The 17,869-nt window shown below is 45.5% G+C and overlaps 1 protein-coding gene across 13 annotated transcripts in view; it reads right to left on the bottom strand.

Moving 5' to 3' along the window:
* The window catches only part of MYO9A (myosin IXA), a 483,806-nt gene that overhangs the window by 217,730 nt on the left and 248,207 nt on the right, over positions 1-17,869 (bottom strand). For all 13 annotated transcript variants that reach the window (XM_059658301.1, XM_059658294.1, XM_059658330.1 and 10 more), the window contains exon 13: positions 14,376-14,517. In XM_059658301.1, the coding sequence (XP_059514284.1) occupies positions 14,376-14,517 (142 nt within the window). The remainder of the gene's footprint in view (positions 1-14,375; positions 14,518-17,869) is intronic.

The following is a 17,869-nucleotide window of genomic DNA, read 5'->3' as shown; positions in this document are numbered from 1 at the left end:
AAAGGACTTGTTGGTGGATTAGGGCATGGTGAGAAAATCAGGGAATTAGGTTAACAACTATATTTGGGGTTTGAGTAACTAGGTGAATAGAGGTGCCATATACTGATACTAGAGGCCCGGTGTACAAAAATTTGTGCACTCGGGGGGGAGGGAGGGTCCTTCAGCCTGGCCTGTGCCCTCTCGCAGTCTGGGACCCCTCGGGAGATAACGCCCTGCTGGCTTAGGCCTGCTCCCAGGTGGCAGAGGGCAGGCCTAATCCCTAGGTGCAGCCCCTGGTCGGGCTCAGAGCAGGGCCGATTGGGGAATTGGGGTGCTGCCCCCTGTCATGCACAGAACAGGGCGGATTGGGAGGTTGTGATGCCACCCTCAGTCACGCTCAGGGTAGGGCCGATTGGGGTGTTGGGGCACCGCCCCCTGTCACACTCAAGGCAGGGTCGATGGGGAGGTTGAGGCGCGACTCCGTCATGCACAGAGCAGGGCCGATCAGGGGGTTGGGGCGCTGCCCCCTGTCACACACAGAGCAGGGCCGATCAGGGGGTTGGGGCGCTGCCCCCTGTCACACACAGAGCAGGGCCGATCAGGCGGTTGGGGAGCTCCCCCCTGTCACGCACAGAGCAGGGCCGATCAGGGGGTTGGGGAACTCCCCCCTGTCATGCACAGAGAAGGGCCCATCAGGGGGTTGGGGCGCCGCCCTCTATCAGCCACAGAGCAGGGCCGATCAGGGGGTTGGGGCGCCGCCACTCTCACACTCAGTGCAGTGCCCATGGGGAGGTTATGGCTCTACCCCGTCACACACAGAGCAGGGCCCGTGGGGGGGGGGGGTTGGGGCGCCACACCCTGTCACACACAGCCGCAGGGCGATCAGGAGGTTGGGGAGCTCCCTCCTATCAAGAACAGAGCAAGGCCAATCAGGGGGTTGGGGCGCCTTCCCCTGTCAGGAACAGAGCAGGGCCGATAGGGAGGTTGTGGCCTCGCCCCCTGTCACACACAGAGCCACAGGGCGATCAGGGGGTTTGGGCGCTGCCCCGTCATGCTGATGCCGGTACTGGGAGACCTCGCGGCTCCCCTGATCCCGGTGCTGGGAGGCATATTACCCTTTTACTATATAGAATAGAGGCCTGGTGCATGGGTGGGGGCTGGCTCGTTTGCCCTGAAGGGTGTCCGGGATTAGGGTGGGGGTCCCCACTGGGGTGCCTGGCCAGTCTGGGTGAGGGGCTGAGGGCTGTTTTCAGGCTGGGACTGAAGCTCCCAACTGCTCCTTTTTTTCTTTTTATTCTGAGCCAGCTTTAGCTCTGAGGCTCCAGCTCTTAGGCCTCCACTCCTGAAAGCAGGTATCTGGTTTGTTTAGGTCCTACAATCGAAACTCTGTATCAACTCCAGGTCTGAGATCCCAGCTAGCTGAAAGCTGGTTCCTGGGGTTTTGTTTAGCTTCTATTTTTGTAACTATGTTTCAAACTGGCAGCTCAGAGGCCTGCAGCGGCAGGCGGGGAACGTTGGAGTCCTCCGTCACTGAAGCAAGCAAGCCTCATGTTCCCTTCAAGCTGCTTGGCTGCCGGCAGCCATCTTGGCTGGGAGTTAATTTGCATATCGCCCTGATTAGCCAATGGGAAGGGTAGCGGTTGTACGCCAATTACCATGTTTCTCTTTTATTAGATAGGATGGAGAAAACTAGAGAAAAGAGAAGGTGCGGAGATAGGAAATAAGGATTAAGAGATCAATTCTGTCCAAGTTAAGTTTAAAATGGTAAGGATATTATAATAGCAAGTAACATTTATGAAGAGGTTACTATGTGTTGAAATTCCTCTAAGCATTTTACACGTGTTGTCTTATTTAAACTCATTTCATTCTCCTAACAACTTCTTGAGTTAATATTATTCCTATTTTATAGATGAGGAAACTGAGTAATAAAGAGGTTAACTATCTCAGCCCCTATCACACAGTAAGTGGAAGAACAAAGGTTCAAATACAACCACCCATAAGCACTATACTATGTCCGCATATAGACATCAAGTAGGCAGATGGATATATGTGTCTAGAGTCCTACAGAAATTTCAGAAAATACATTTGGATATCATCTGCCTATAGATTTTTTAAAATTGAGTAAGTACTTAAGGACTGTAAATAAGCAGTAAAAAGCCCTGCCAAAGCATGGATGGAGGTTGGAAGGGACAGAACACAATAAAATGGGTTAAAATATCCCACAGAATGATAGGGAGGGCAAGAAGCTTACTGGAAGGAAATCCCAGACTGATATGTATAGTCTGGGCATTTGGCTATAGCCAAACCCAGATGGAAGGATCAAAACTTGGAGTGAATCACTACAAGTTTGTTCAGCTTTAAAAAATAGATCTAGCTCAGAATTCTATGAAGAACATGCCTAATATGATGTCATCTACCCTGATGTCCAAAAGGCAGTTGGGCTCATCCTACTACTTTTAGGGATTTCCTTTCCTAATTCTTCTTTGTTCACCTAAGAACAGGAAAAAGGGGGCAAACAGGCAGAAGTCTTCGTCCTTGGCTTTTCCCTAAATACCCTTTGAGTAAAGGGTGGGGCAAAAGTAGGTTTACAGTTGTGAATACACAAAACAGTTTATTCTTGAAACTTGTATAAAAGTTAGTAAAACTAAGTAATAACTTTCAAATCCAAAACATCGCCATTGCCATTATCATCATCATATTAAATAATACATTCCAAGGGCAGACAAGATGTCAGGCACTAAGTTAAACACTATACATAAACTACTCAATTCTATCAATTACTCAATATAGTAGAATCAAATAAAAGCTACACTTCATTGATAGGTAAACAGAGAGGTACAGAAGCTTGCCAAAAGTTAAACATAGTAAGTACCAGTGCAAGAATTGAAACATCAATCTTTACTACCCCTAGACCATCCCATCCTATAACTACACTGTAAAACCTAAAATTCTAGTATTGTTTACCATGATGACTGTCAAATATTGATAAAGACCTTCCTTTTCCAAATGTAATGGTTGTGTCTCTCTGTCTATATAGGTCTAGATTTCTAAATACATTTCATAAACTAGTCACATCATTCTACTTGAAACTCTTTTCTCTTGGTTTCTATTATCACATTTTGTGATTTACTACTTACTTTTTATGCTACCCCTGTCTCCACTGCTGGTTTCATATTAGAAATTCTTACTATCTGGTCTTATGTACTCTTTTCATTCATCTTACACCAGGTGATCTCAAACATAATGATGGTTTGAAGCACTACCTTAGGTATAAATAAATAACATACCTATATGATGAGGCCCAAATCTGTTTTTCCAGCTCAGATCTTTCTTGTTACGTCTAACATATATTTCTATATTTCAAAATTGAAAGAATGCATTGTCTAGTAAAACAAGGCAGTCCTGGAATTTCCTTTGTGGGAAAGTTTTAAACTACTGGTTTAAATTATTTAACAAACATGGGATTTCAAGTTTTCCTATATTTTCCGGTGTCAGTTTTAGTAATGTGCATTTTTCATCAAATTTTCCATTTTATCTATGTTGTCAAATTTGTTGATGAAATGTTCATATCCTCTTAATATCTGTAAGTTATGTAATTAAGTCTCCTTTTTAATTTCTGATATCTATAATCTGTGAATCTTTTTTTCAATAATTAGTTACTTTTTATACCTTTTACTTATATTATTTCTGTTATCTTCTTAAGGATCTGACTTTTAACCTTGTCAATTTCTCTACTGTATATCTGCACTCTATTGTACTGATTTCTGTTCTTCCCTTATTTCCTTCTATTTTACTGAGGTATTTTAAAATAATTCTTTACTTTTCAATTACAGTTGACATACAATATTATATTAGCTTCAAGTATACAACCTATTGATTAAATCAGGGGTCCTCAAATTTTTTAAACAGGGGTCCAGTTCACTGTCCCTCAGACCATTGGAGGGCCAGACTATAGTTTAAAAAAAAAACTATGAACAAATTCCTATGCACACTGCACATATCTTATTTTGAAGTAAAAAATACAAAATGGGAACAAATACAACATTTGTATTTGCATGTGGCCCGCGGGCCGTAGTTTGAGGACCCCTGGATTAAATATTAATATAACTTACTAAGTGATCACCATAATAAGTCTAGTACCTATCTGACACCATACATAGTTACTACTGTACTTTACAACCTGTGACTGTTTCAATAACTAGCAATTTACACATCTTAATTCCTTCCCATTTTTCACCCATGCCCCCCAATGCCTCTCCCATCTGGAAACCCATCAAAATGTTATCTGTTTCTATGAGTATTTTTGGTTTATTAATTTATTTTGTTTTCTAGATTTCATATATAAGTGAAATCACATAGAATTTGTCTTCCTCTGACAGACCCATTTCACTTATTATATTCCATAAGTCCATCCATATTGTTGCAGATGGCAAGATTTCATTCTCTTTTATGGCTGAGTCATATACTCCACTATATATATATATATATATATCACTTTTTCTTTATCCATTTGTTTATCGATGGACCCTTAGGTTGCTTCCAAATCTTGGCTATCTCTATCATCATCATATATAATAAAAGCCTAATATGCTAAGTGTCCGGTCATCTTAAACAATCAAAGTGTAATATGCTAATGATATGCTAAGGCCACTCAAACACTCACTATGACATGCTCTGACCACCAGGGGGCAGAAGCCTGGACCAGCAGGTTAGCTTGCTGCTGGAGTCTGGCCGATCGGGAATGAGCGAGATGGGCCAGACATGCCCTGGAGCCCTCCCACAGTCCGTCCCTGGCTGGCCAACCACCTGCATCACTCCCTGGCCCTGATCGTACACCAGTGGGGTCCCTCAATCTGGCCTGCACCCTCTTGCAATCCAGGACCCCGCAGGGGATGTCAGAGAGCCAGTTTCGGCCCGATCCCACAGGCCAGGCCAAGGAATCCCACTGGCGCATGAATTCGTGCACCGGGCATCTAGTATAGTAGGTTCTCGGGTTACACCAGAGATCCATTCCTATGGCACGACGTAACGTGATTTTCACTATAAGTTGGAACCCACCTACATAAGCATCTACGTCACTCACATGGAGCACATACACAGCAGTAATGAAGTGAAACAGTACAAAAAATTTAAAAGAAAGATAACAATTCCTGACCTTTACTTGTGGTAAATAATGAAAAACATAAAGCACATATGTACATACATGGAAATGATGAAACTTTTTTTTTTTAATAAATAAATGGGAGATGGCGACCTAACCACAAAATGATGTACGTCGAGTCCAACATAACCCGAGGACTGCCTGTATGGATATAAAGGCCTAAGTGACCATTCGACTGGTAGCTATGACGTGCACTGACCACCAAAGGGGCAGAGGCTCAACACACAGGCATGGAAACATGGAGCAAACTGATGAATCTTAGAGGGAAGGGGGGAGGTAAAAGGGAAGAAAGAGATTAACCAAATATCTTATATGCATACTAGAGGCCTGGTGCACAGATTCATGCACTAGTGGGTCCCTCGGCATGGCCTGTGGGGATCGGGCCGAAACTAGCAGTTCAACATCCCTCAAGGGGTCCGAGATTGCGAGGGCACAGGCCATACTGAGGGACCCCACTGGTACACGAATCCATGCACCAGGCCTCTAGTTGTAAATAATGCTGCAATAAAGAGAGATGCATATGTCTTTTCAAATCAGTGTTTTAGGTTTCATAGGATAAATACCCAGGTAAAATTGCTGGGTCCTTTGCTATTCTTTTCCTAGTTTCTTAACGTGGAAGCTTAGATAATTACTTTTTAATCATTTTCCCTAAATGTATGCATTTAAAGTTTTAAGTCCCTGTTTTAAATGCATCTGACCATTTTGATATGTTGTATTTTCATTAATGTTCAATTTTAAGTATTATCGTTTTATTATAACTTTTTTGACTCATAGGCTATTCAGAAGAATTTTATTTAAATTCTAAACACCCCAAAACTGTCTAGTTATCCTTATGATATGCCAATTATATCAGCTTTTTGAGAATAGTTTAATTTTTTTTATTTTGTGCCTGCTTATTTTGTTAGATACTAAGAGATTATGTCTTAAAATCTATAATTGTGAAAAATGGACTTGTCTAGTTCTACTTTTGCTCTCCTTTTGGTTTATATACACTGAGTGGCCAGATTATTATGACCACATGGCGTTTGTAGGTAAATTAGCTAAATTTCGCGCTGAAGTTGCTAGAGGGCCAGACCATTATAAATAGGGAAGCAGGTTGTTTACCACCACAGTAGAAGTGATTTTTTTCTGAAGATATGGGTAAACAACGCGATTTAACAGCCTTTGAATGTGGGATACACACACACACACACACACACACACACACAATGAGTGGCCAGATTATTATGACCACCTGACATTAGTAGGCAAATTAGCCATACACTGCATCATATGGAATATGGAAGCCAAAGGCCTGTTCAAACACCTTTGCTGTCTGCAGTTACCAAGATAAAACGTCTCCAATTCGCACAGGAACACAAGGATTGGACAGTCGAGCATTGGAAAAAAGTCATGTGGTCCAATGAATTACGTTTCCAGTTGCATCATGCAGATGGCAGAGTGAGAATTTGGCGGAAACAGCATGAAAACATGCACCACACATGCATGAGTACAACCCTTCAAGCTGGTGGGGGCAGTATTATGGTTTGGGGCATGTTTTCCTGGCATGATTAATTCATGTGGAACAACGTCTGAATAGCACAACATACCTAAGTATCGTTGTCGATCAAGTTCATCCTATCATGTTGATGGCATGTCCCAATGGAGATGGCTTCTTCCAATAAGACAATGCGCCATGCCACGGTGCTTGTATTGTGCAGGAGTGATTTCAAGAACATGAGGGAGAATTTACCTTGCTTAGGTGGCCCCCACAATCACCAGATCTCAACGCAATTGAGCATTTGTGGGACAAAGTTAAAAGACCCATCAGGCAGCTGGTTCAACAACCATCAAATCTCACAGAATTGGACAGTGCTATTCATCAGGCATGGTGTCAGATTCCTCGCATCACCTTTCAACATCTCGTGGAGTCAATGCCAAAAAGAATTGCCGCAATATTGAAGGCAAAAGGTGGTCTAACAAAGTACTGACGGGGTGGTCATAATAATCTGGCCACTCATAATAACATATATCCCATGTTCAATGCCTGTTAAATCGTGTTGTTTACCCATATCTTCAGAAAAAAAATCACTTCTACTGTTGTGGTAAACAACCTGCTTCCCTATTTATAATGGTGGCCCTCTAGCAACTTCAGCGTGAAATTATACCTGACTAGAGGCCCGGTGCACAAAAATTGGTGCACTCGGGGGGAAGGGGGGTCCCTCAGCCCGGCCTGTGCCCTCTCGTAGTCTGGGACCCCTCGGGAGATAATGACCTGCTGGCTTAGGCCTGCACCCAGGTGGCAGAGGGCAGGCCGAATCCCTAGGTCCAGCCCCTGGTCGGGCTCAGAGCAGGGCTGATTGGAGAGTTGGGGCACCGCCCCGTCACACTCAAGGCAGGGTCCATGGGGAGGTTGCGGCGCCGCCCCCTGTCACGCACAGAGCAGGGCCAATCAGGGGGTTGGGGCGATGCCCCCTGTCACGCACAGAGCAGGGCCGATCAGGGGGTTGAGGAGCTACCCCCTGTCACTCACAGAGTAGGGCCGATAGGGGAGCTGGGGCACCGTGCCGTCACACACAGAGCAGGGCAGATCAGGGGGTTGGGGCACCACCCTCTATCACCCACAGAACAGAGCCGATCAGGGGGTTGGGGCGCCACCACTGTCACACCCAGGGCAGGGCCGATGGGGAGGCTATGACTCTACCCCATCACACACAGAGCAAGGCCCGTGGGAGGGCGTTGGGGCGCTGCCCTCTATCACTCACAGAGCAGGGCCCATCAGGAGGTTGGGGCGCCGCCACTCTCACACTCAGGGCAGGGCCAATGGGGAGGTATGGCTCTACCCCATCACACACAGAACAGGGCCCGTAGGGGGGTAGGAGGGGGGGTTTGGGCACCGCACCCTGTCACACACAGAGCAGGGCCGATCAGGGGGTTGGGGCGCCACACCCTGTCACACACAGAGCCCCAGGGCAATTAGGGGGTTGGGGCGCCTTCCCCTGTCACAAACAGAGCAGGGCGGATAGGAAGGTTGTGGCCCTGCCCCCTGTCACACACAGAGCCGCAGGGCAATCAGGGGATTTGGGCGCTGCCCCCTGTCACCCTGATCCCGGTGCAAGGAGGCCTCTCGACTCTGCTGATCCCGGTGCTGGGAGGCATATTACCCTTTTACTATATAGGATAGAAGCCTGGTGCACGGGTGGGGGCCAGCTGGTTTGCCCTGCAAGGTGTCCTGGATCAGTGTGGGGGTCCCCTCTGGGGTGCCTGGCCAGCCTGGATGAGGGGATGATGGCTATTTGCAGCTGGTCACACACCCTTCAGGGTGGGGGTCCCCACTGGGGTGCCTGGCCAGTCTGGGTGAGGGGCTGAGGGCTGTTTTCAGGCTGTTGGGTGACTGAAGCTCCCAACCGCTCCTTTTTTTGTTTTATTCTGGGCCAGCTTTAGCTCTTGCTCCAGCTCTGAGGCCTCTGCTGCTGAAAACAGGTATCTGGTTTGTTTGGGTTCTATAATCGAAACACTGTGTCAACTCCAGCTCTGAGATCCCGGCTGGCTGAAAGCAGGTTTCTGGGGTTTTGTTTAGCTTCTATATTTGTAACAGTGTTTCAAACTGCAAGTTCAGAGGCTGGCAAGGCAGGCGGAGAACGTTGGAGTCCTCCGTCACTGAAGCAAGCAAGCCTCATGTTAGCTTCAAACTGCCTGGCTGCCAGCTGCCATCTTTTATGGCAGTTAATTTGCATTTCGCCCTGATTAGCCAATGGGAAGGGTAGCGGACGTATGGCTAATTACCATGTTTCTCTTTTATTAGATAGGATTTGCCTACAAACACCACATGGTCATAATAATCTGGCCACTCAGTGTATATTGAAATGAAGTTATATAGTAATATAACTTTTGATGATTATGTCTTCCTGTTGAACTGGTCCCTTTTATTGGTTATAAAATCTGACACTTTATCTCTAATAATACTTCTTGCCTTAAAGTCTACTTTGTCAAATAATAATGTAAATATACCACCTCATTTAGTTGGGGTTTGCATAGTATATCTCTTTCCCATCCTTCTACTTTCAACCTATATGATAATATGAATGAATAATCACAAACACAAATGTATATACTGCATACTTCCATTTATCTGAAATTTAATAACAAGTAAAATTTAGGACAAAAAGGTAGAATAGTGGTTACCTCTGGGAAAGAGAGAATGAGCAGGGAAGGGGCATGAAGGAAATCCATACACTTTAGATTTATATACTATGTAACTCACTATATGATGTTATAGCTCAAGCTATTTTGTTTTTGTTTTAAAATGCATTTTAAAATATTTTTTGAACTAAGTTATAACTGACATATAACATAAGGTGTAAACATGTTGATTCAATACATTTATGTTGCAATATGATTTCCACCATAGTAGTGTTAATATCTCCATCAAGTCATATAACTATCATTTCTTTTTTGTGTTGATAACATTTAAGATCTGATCTCATAAAAAAAAAAAGGATCTAGTTCCTTAAGAACTTTGAACACTAAGTTATAATCATAATATTAATTATAATCACAATGCTGTGTATTAAGTCTCCAGAACTTAGAGATGATTATGATCATCTTCTAACTGCAAGTTTGAATCCTTTGCTCAACATCTTCTCAATTCCCCCACCCTCTAGCCCAGCAGTTGCCAACCTTTCAGACCTCATGGACCACCAGTGGACAGACCACTGGTTTGAAACTGCTGTTCTAGCCCCTGGTAATCACCATTCTGCTCTGCTATTCTTAATGTTTGGTCTAAAATCTATTCCTTCCTGTCTTTTCCATCTGAGAAAAAATAGCACATCAAATTTATCCATCAGCTATAGCCAAAAGTTACTTACTCACCTAAAATCCCTTAATAAGGTCTACTGATTATACCTCTAAAATATATTTCATAATTATCTAGATCTTCTCCAACTCTACTGCCACCCCTGTGGTTCAGTTTATCTTACCAATTCACCTCAACAGGTTTTAAAATTAACCTAATTTTTTCATGGCTACCCATAATAATTTCAACAAAAAACAAATTCATTTAACTTCATCTAAAAGCCCTGAAGAATTAACTTGCTTTCCATTCTCTGAATTCATTTTATGCCACTAGATCCAGTGTTCACTATAACCTAGTAACATTGGCTTGTTTTCAATTATTCTTACAATAGAGACCCAGTGCACGAAATCGTGTGCAAGTAGGGTCCCTAGGCCTAGCCTGGCCTCCATTGCATTACCTCTGCCGCCCTGCAATGCTATGTGAAGCTCTCCGCCCCAGGACGATCCGTGATGCTCGGGGCCACTGCCCCTCCATGCTCTGATGCTCCGTGAGGCTCCCCCCACCCTGCAACTGCTCCGCGAAAATCCGCCCCCGCCCCGCAACTGCTCTGTAAGGCTCTTCCCGCCACTGGACTGCTCCATGAAACTCCGCCCACCACGCGACTGCTCCGCGAAACTCCCTGCACCGTGACTGCTCCACAAGGTACCCTCCACTCCTGGACTGCACCACAAAACTCCCACCGCCCACCACCCCCACCCCCTGTCCCTGGTGCCGCTCAACAGTCCCCAGTATAGCCCGCCGCCACCCCCCCATGGCGATCAACTCGGGGGTTGGGGGGGAGGGACCAAAAGGTGCTCCATGCACCTCCTGGTGACCAGTCATTTGGTCGTGGCTTTTTATAATAGAGACTAGAACCCGGTGTACAAAAATTTGTGCACTTGGGGGTAGGGGGGTCCCTCAGCCCGGCCTGTGCCCTTTCCCAGTCTGGGAACCCTCAGGAGATAATGACCTGCTGGCTTAGGCCTGCTCCCGGGTGGCAGAGGGCAGGCCCAATCCCTAGGTGCAGCCCCTGGTCGGGCTCAGGGCAGGGTTGATAGGGGAGTTGGGGCGCCGGCCCCTGTCATGCACAGAGCAGGGAGGATCGGTAGGTTGTGATGCCACCCTCAGTCACGCTCAGGGTAGGGCCGATTGGGGGGTTGGGGCACCGCCCCCTGTCACACACAGAGTAGGGTCAATGGGGAGGTTGCAGCACCACCCTGTCACACACAGAGCAGGGCGGATCAGGAGGTTGGGGCGTGGCCCCATGTCACTCACAGAGCAGGGACCATCAGGGGGGTTGGGACTCCGTACCCTGTCACAAACAGAGCAGGGTCGATCAGGGGGTTGGGGAGCTTCCCCCTGTCATCAACAGAGCAGGGCCCATCAGGGGGGTTGGTGCTCCGTACCCTGTCACACACAGAGCAGGGTCGATCAGGGGGTTGGGGAGTTCCCCCGTCACTCAAGAGTAGGGCCGACAGGGGAGTTGGGGCACCGCCCCGTCACACACAGAGCAGGGCAGATCAGGGGGTTGGGGCGCCGCACCCTGTCACACTCAGGGCAGGGCCGATGGGGAAGTTATGGCTCTACCCCGTCACACAGAGCAGGGCCCATGGGGGGTGGTTGGGGCGCCGCCCTCTATCACCCACAGAGCAGGGCCGATTAGGGGGTTGGTGCGCCACCACTGTAACACTCAGGACAGGGCCGATGGGGAGGTTATGCCCCTACCCCGTCACACACAGAGCAGGGCCATCAGGGGTTGGGGAACTCCCCCGTATCAGGCACAGAGCAGGGCTGATCTGGGGGTTGGGGTGCCTATCCCTGTCATGAACAGAGCAGGGCGGATAGGGAGGCTGTGGCCCCGCCCCCTGTCACACACAGAGCTGCAGGGCGATCAGGGGGTTTGGACGCTGCCCCCTGTCACGCTGATCCCGGTGCCGGGAGGCCTCGCGGCTCCGCTGATCCCGGTCCTGGGAGGCATATTACCCTTTTACTATATAGGATAGAGGCCTGGTGCATGGGTGGGGGCCAGCTGGTTTGCCCTGAAGGGTGTCCTGGATCAGGGTGGGGGTCCCCACTGGGGTGCCTGGCCAGTCTGGGTGAGGGGCTGAGGGCTGTTTTCAGGCTGTTGGGTGACTGAAGCTCCCAACCGCTTTTTTTTCTTTTTCTTTTTTTATTCTGGGCCAGCTTTAGCTCCGAGGCTTAGCTCCAGCTCTTAGGCCTTGGCTGCTGAAAGCAGGAATCTGATTTGTTTGGGTTCTATAATCGAAACACTGTGTCAACTCCAGCTCTGAGATCCCAGCTGGCTGAAAGCAGGTTTCTGGGGTTTTGTTTAGCTTCTATATTTGTAACAATGTTTCAAACTGCAAGCTCAGAGGCCAGCAAGGCAGGCGGGGAACGTTGGTTTCCTCCGTCACTGAAGCAAGCAAGCCTCATGTTAGTTTCAAGCTGCCTGGCTGCTGGCCGCCATCTTGGCTGGCAGTTAATTTGCATATCGCCCTGATTAGCCAATGGGAAGGGTAGCAGACGTACGGCTAATTACCATGTTTCTCTGTTATTAGATAGGACTAGAGGCCTGGTGCACAGATTCGTGCACTGGTTGGCGGTCCCTCGGCCTGGCCTGTGCCCTCTCACAATCCAGGACCCCTCAGGGGATCTCAGAGAGCTGGTTTCAGCCCAATCCCTGCAGGCCAGGCTGAGGGACCTCACCAGTGCACAAATCTGTGCACTAGGCCTCTAGTATGCATATAAGATCTTTGGTTAATCTCTTTCCCCCCTCTCCCCTTCCCTCTGAGATTCCTCAGTCTGTTCCATGTTTCCATGCCTGTGGTTTCTCATCCTGAGTTGAGAATCTCCCCCCTGGTGGTCAGTGCACGTCATAGCTACTGGCCAGTTGGCGGGTCGCTTAGGCTTTATATATATATTTACGTTTACTTCAGGCCATCTCTCAAAATCTGAGTTTCTCAGAGAGGTCTTCATAGATCTACAAATTGAAAATCTAATATTTCACTAGTTTCTCTCATAGAACCCATTCATTAGTAGCACATAGCCCCATTTATCTATATTATACACAAACATACATACACACAAATATGTGTGTATGTCTTAAACACACATACACACAAATGTGTGTGTGTGTATGTATCTATACTAATAAAAGGGTAATATGCTAATTAGACTGGGAGACCTTCCGGACAAAGCCATGGTGGTGGGGCTGAGGCAGAGGCAGCAGGGGACGATAAGGCCGGCAGGGGAGGGCAGTTGGGAGCGAGCAGGCCAGCATGTGGGGGGAGCAGTTGGGGGCGATCAGGCTAGCAGTGGGGGCAGTTGGGGGCGAGCAAACCAGCAGTGGGGGGTAGTTGGGGACAATCAGGCCAGCAGGGGGTGGCAGTTAGGGGTGATCAGGCCAGAAGGGGGGGCAGTTGGGGGCGATCAGGCCGGCATGCAGAGTGGTTAGGGGCGATCAGGCAGTCAGGCAGGCAGGTGAGTGGTTAGGAGCCAGTGGTTCCGGATTGTGAAAGGAGTGTCCTACTGCCACTAAGGGGTCCCAGATTGGAGATGGTGCAGGCCGGGCTTAGGGATACCCTACACCCTGTGCACAAATTTTGTGCACCGGCCACTAGTATGTATATAGACATATTTGTCTATTTTACTTTATTACTGTATCATTCCAAATACCAAGCTCAGGGTCTGACGTGCTGTGTGTTTAATAAACACTTCCTGAATAACTGATCTTAATTCTGACTCTTACCTCAAGATCCAAGAGAAAATATATTGCTCCACTAGTCTCCATATCATCACTGTCTTGCCTGGGAAATTGTCTTAAATGGCAGGCTCAAACATCAAATATTTGAAAGATAATAGCTCATTAATACATTAAGCGCCCAGTCACCAGTGACTGACACTGTACTTCCCGTTCGGAAGACAAAACAGGCTGGGCGCTTAACGTGTTAATTACCAAAAAAAGAACTGAACAAAATTATGAATATTTCCTTCCATAGGAGTTAAAGAGTTTTAATAAATTCATTAGTAGTACAAGCTCACAAATTCCTAATGGTGCATAAATACATGAAGCCTCAGTCAGGCCTCATGGATGTAGAGAAGAGAATAATTCAACAAACTATTAAGATCAACTAGTACATTTAAGACATACTGATACTATCTATTCTTTCAGATCTAAAAAGGCTATTAGAATGGACTAATATCAGGTTTATATGTAGAAAAAATCAACAGAAACATCACCTAAGACAGTAATATATTACAAGGTGGAATCTAAATTTTAGTAGTATCCTTATAATAATCCTTATAATAATGTCACTAATTGTTACTGATGAAGAGCCTCCACACCTACAAAGAGGGTGGTGTGGTATAGAGTTAAGAATACATCTCTACCCTAAAGCCATATGCAATATGAAATTTACTGACCTTTACCCCATATTTTACTTTCCCGGCATAATGCTTTATGGTGAAAGCAGGCTCCATCACAGCTGGAAATTCAATGTAAGAATTCTCTTCATGTTGATGCTTAAATTTATCTAGCAATGTTTGATTTGTAGCCTGTGGAAAACTGAATTAAAAACAAAAGAAAGATGTTGCAGTGAATACAATCTTTTTTAAAAACACACACACACATTATAATTACACTGCCATCAAACACATTTAGCAAATTACAAAGAGTTTTTACTGGTATTATCTAATCTGATTTTCATAATAAGCTAAAAAGTGAGTGTAACAAGAAAAGTATTCCTATTTTATAGATGAGGGATCAAAACTTGTGATTTGCCCAAACTCACACTTTGAAAGAAGTGGAACTGAGAAATAAACTCAGGTTCTTAAGTATTTAGCTTATGTTGCATTGTGCTGTACTACTATAAAACCTATCTGTAATAATAAAAGGGTAATATGCTAATTAGACCAGACGTCCTTCTGGATATCCTTCCGGAGTAAGCTAGGGCTGCAGCTGCCATGGCTGCGAGGGAGGGATCTAGGCAGCCACCCACAGCAGCAAAGGCCTACTCTTGCACAAATTTCATGCATCGGCCTCTAGTAGGATAATAAAAACTAAATCATATGTTGTTTGGAGCCAAGAATTTCCAAAAAGGAAATTATGTCTCAATTTGGATAGGTCCTTTAAATCCACAGTAATTTTTGTTTTTCTTCATATATAAATTAAGCAGTAATTTTCTTACCCATACCAGTTACTATATATTTTTATATTATATCTATTATTTCAAATATATCAATGTTATTGTACTCACTGATGAGCATTTCATATCCAGGAATAATTCAAATAATATTTATTACAAAGTAATTACATAACAGCAAATACAGGAATATAAACGTTCAGAAGAGAAAAAAAATCACTAGTCACTGGGAGTAATGAAAAGGTTCATATGAAAATAAAAAAAAATAAAAATAAAAATAAATAAATAAATAAATAAAAAAGAAAGAAAAGGTCCATATGGGTATAGAAGGCAAGTATGAGCTAGATGTTAAAGGTTGGGTAGGAGTTGCAAACAGAAAATATCACTGATAGAGAAAGGAGAGAACAAGTATCTTTCAGAGAATAGTTTCATTTAATAGTAGCTGCCGAAACCGGTTTGGCTCAGTGGATAGAGTGTCGGCCTGCGGACTGAAGGGTCCCAGGTTCGATTCCGGTCAAGGGCATGTGCCTGGGTTGCGGGCACATCCCCAATCGGGGATGTGCAGGAGGCAGCTGGTCGATGTTTCTCTCTTGTCGATGTTTCTGACTATCTCTCTCCCTTCCTCTCTGTGGAAAATCAATAAAATATATTTAAAAAAAAAAATAGTAGCTGAGATAATCTACACTAATAAAAGAGAAAAATGGTAATTGGCGTACGACGATACCCTTTTCATTGGCTAATCAGGGCTATATGCAAATTAACTGCCAACTAAGATTGGCAGTTAACTGCCAACTAAGATTGGCAGTTAACTGCCAACTAAGATTGGCAGTTAACTGCCAACAAGATGGCAGTTAATTTGCATATGTAGGCACAATGCAGGGAGGTGAAAGGGAAAGCAGGAAGAAGCCCCCTGCCACTGACAGTGATTGGAAACCCAGGGGGGAGCTAAGAGCTGGGGGGCAGGGCAAAGGCCGCCTTTGCCCTGCCCCCCAGCCATGATCGGAGAATCAGGTGCCTTTGCCACCCTGGCCAGTGATAGGAGGAAGCTGGCAGTCCCAGGAGCTAGGGGCCCCTTGCCTGGGCCTAAAGCGAAGCCCACGATCGCGGGGCTGCTACAGCTGTGGGTCCCCGGTGCCCGGGCCGGAGGCCTCTGGCCTAGGCCTGGGCAAGGGGCTGATCCTGCGATTAAAGGGTGATGGGGGTCAATGCCTGAGGGCTCCCAGTATATGAGAGGGGCCAGGCTGGGCTGAGGGACACTCCCCCCTGCCCCACACCCAGTGCACGAATTTCGTGCACCGGGCCCCTAGTAAGAAATAATGTGACAAGAGGTTGTAAAGATGCTGAATATAAAATCTAACGTGTAAAAACGATTCCAAAATTACAACAAAAATGATTAATGACGTAGTATGTATTGGAATCTGAAAGGAAAATGGCCTTTGGTGTCAGTCATAGTCATAGTATAGGTTACCAGTTGTCTGTAAACTTGGGCAAGCTAGGTAGATAACCTTCTTTAAGAATTGGTTTCCACACGATGGAATACTATGCTGCTCTAAAAAGGAAGGAACTCTTACCATTTGCAACGGCATGGATGGAACTGGAGAGCATTATGCTAAGTGAAATAAGCCAGTCAATGAAGGAAAAATACCACATGATCTCACTCATTCATGGATAATAGAGACCATTATAAACTTTTGAACAATAATAGATACAGAGGCAGAGCTGCCTCAAACAGACTGTCAAACTGCAGCGGGAAGGCCGGGGAGGGTTGGGGGACAGGAGGTAGGGGTGTAAGAGATCAACCAAAGGACTTGTATGCATGCATATAAGCATAACAAATGGACATAAGACACTGGGGGATAGGGGAGGCTAGGGGACTGTCTAGGGCGGGGGGGGGGGGGGAAATGGACACATATGTAATACCCTTTGTATTACTTTAAGCAATAAAAAATAAATAAATAAATAAATTGTGGAGTCAAAAAAAAAAAAAAAAAAGAATTGGTTTCCATAGCCAGTTAGCCTGGAGGTCAAATCACCCCTGGTATTACCGACAACAATCAAGGCTTAACTACAAGACTGCGCACAAAGACCACTAGGGGGTGCACCAAGAAAAGATAAAAAAATGCGGAGACAAAGAAACAGGACGCAAATGTCAGAAATGGAAGATATAGAGCTCAAAACCACACTTTTAAGGTCTCTCAAGAACTGTCTAGAAGCTGCTGATAAACTTAGTAAGGCCCTCGAAAAGACTGGTGAGACCACCTATAAATGTAGTGAGATCCTCAAGAAATCTAATGAGACCCTCGATGTTGTGATAAAGAACCAACTAGAAATTAAGCATACACTGACTGAAATAAAGAATATTATACAGACACCCAACAGCAGACCAGAGGAGCGCAAGAATCAAGTCAAAGATTCAAAATGCGAAGAAGCAAAAAACACCCAACTGGAAAAGCAAAATGAAAAAAGAATCCGAAAATACGAAGATAGTGTAAGGAGCCTCTGGGACAGCTTCAAGCGTACCAACATCAGAATTATAAGGGTATCAGAAGAAGAGAGAGAGCAAGATATTGAAAACCTATTTGAAGAAATAATGACAGAAAACTTCCCCCACCTGGTGAAAGAAATAGACGTACAGGTCCAGGAAGCGCAGAGAACCCCAAATAAAAGGAATCCAAAGAGGACCACACAAAGACACATCATAATTAAAATGCCAAGAGCAAAAGACAAAGAGAGAATCTTAAAAGCAGCGAGAAAGAAACTCAGTTACCTACAAGG

The sequence above is a fragment of the Myotis daubentonii genome, chromosome 1, assembly GCF_963259705.1.
Source record: "Myotis daubentonii chromosome 1, mMyoDau2.1, whole genome shotgun sequence".
In the NCBI taxonomy this organism is placed as follows: Eukaryota; Metazoa; Chordata; class Mammalia; order Chiroptera; family Vespertilionidae; genus Myotis; species Myotis daubentonii.
Note: the sequence above shows the minus strand (reverse complement) of the source record. Positions and strands in the feature narration are given on the sequence as shown.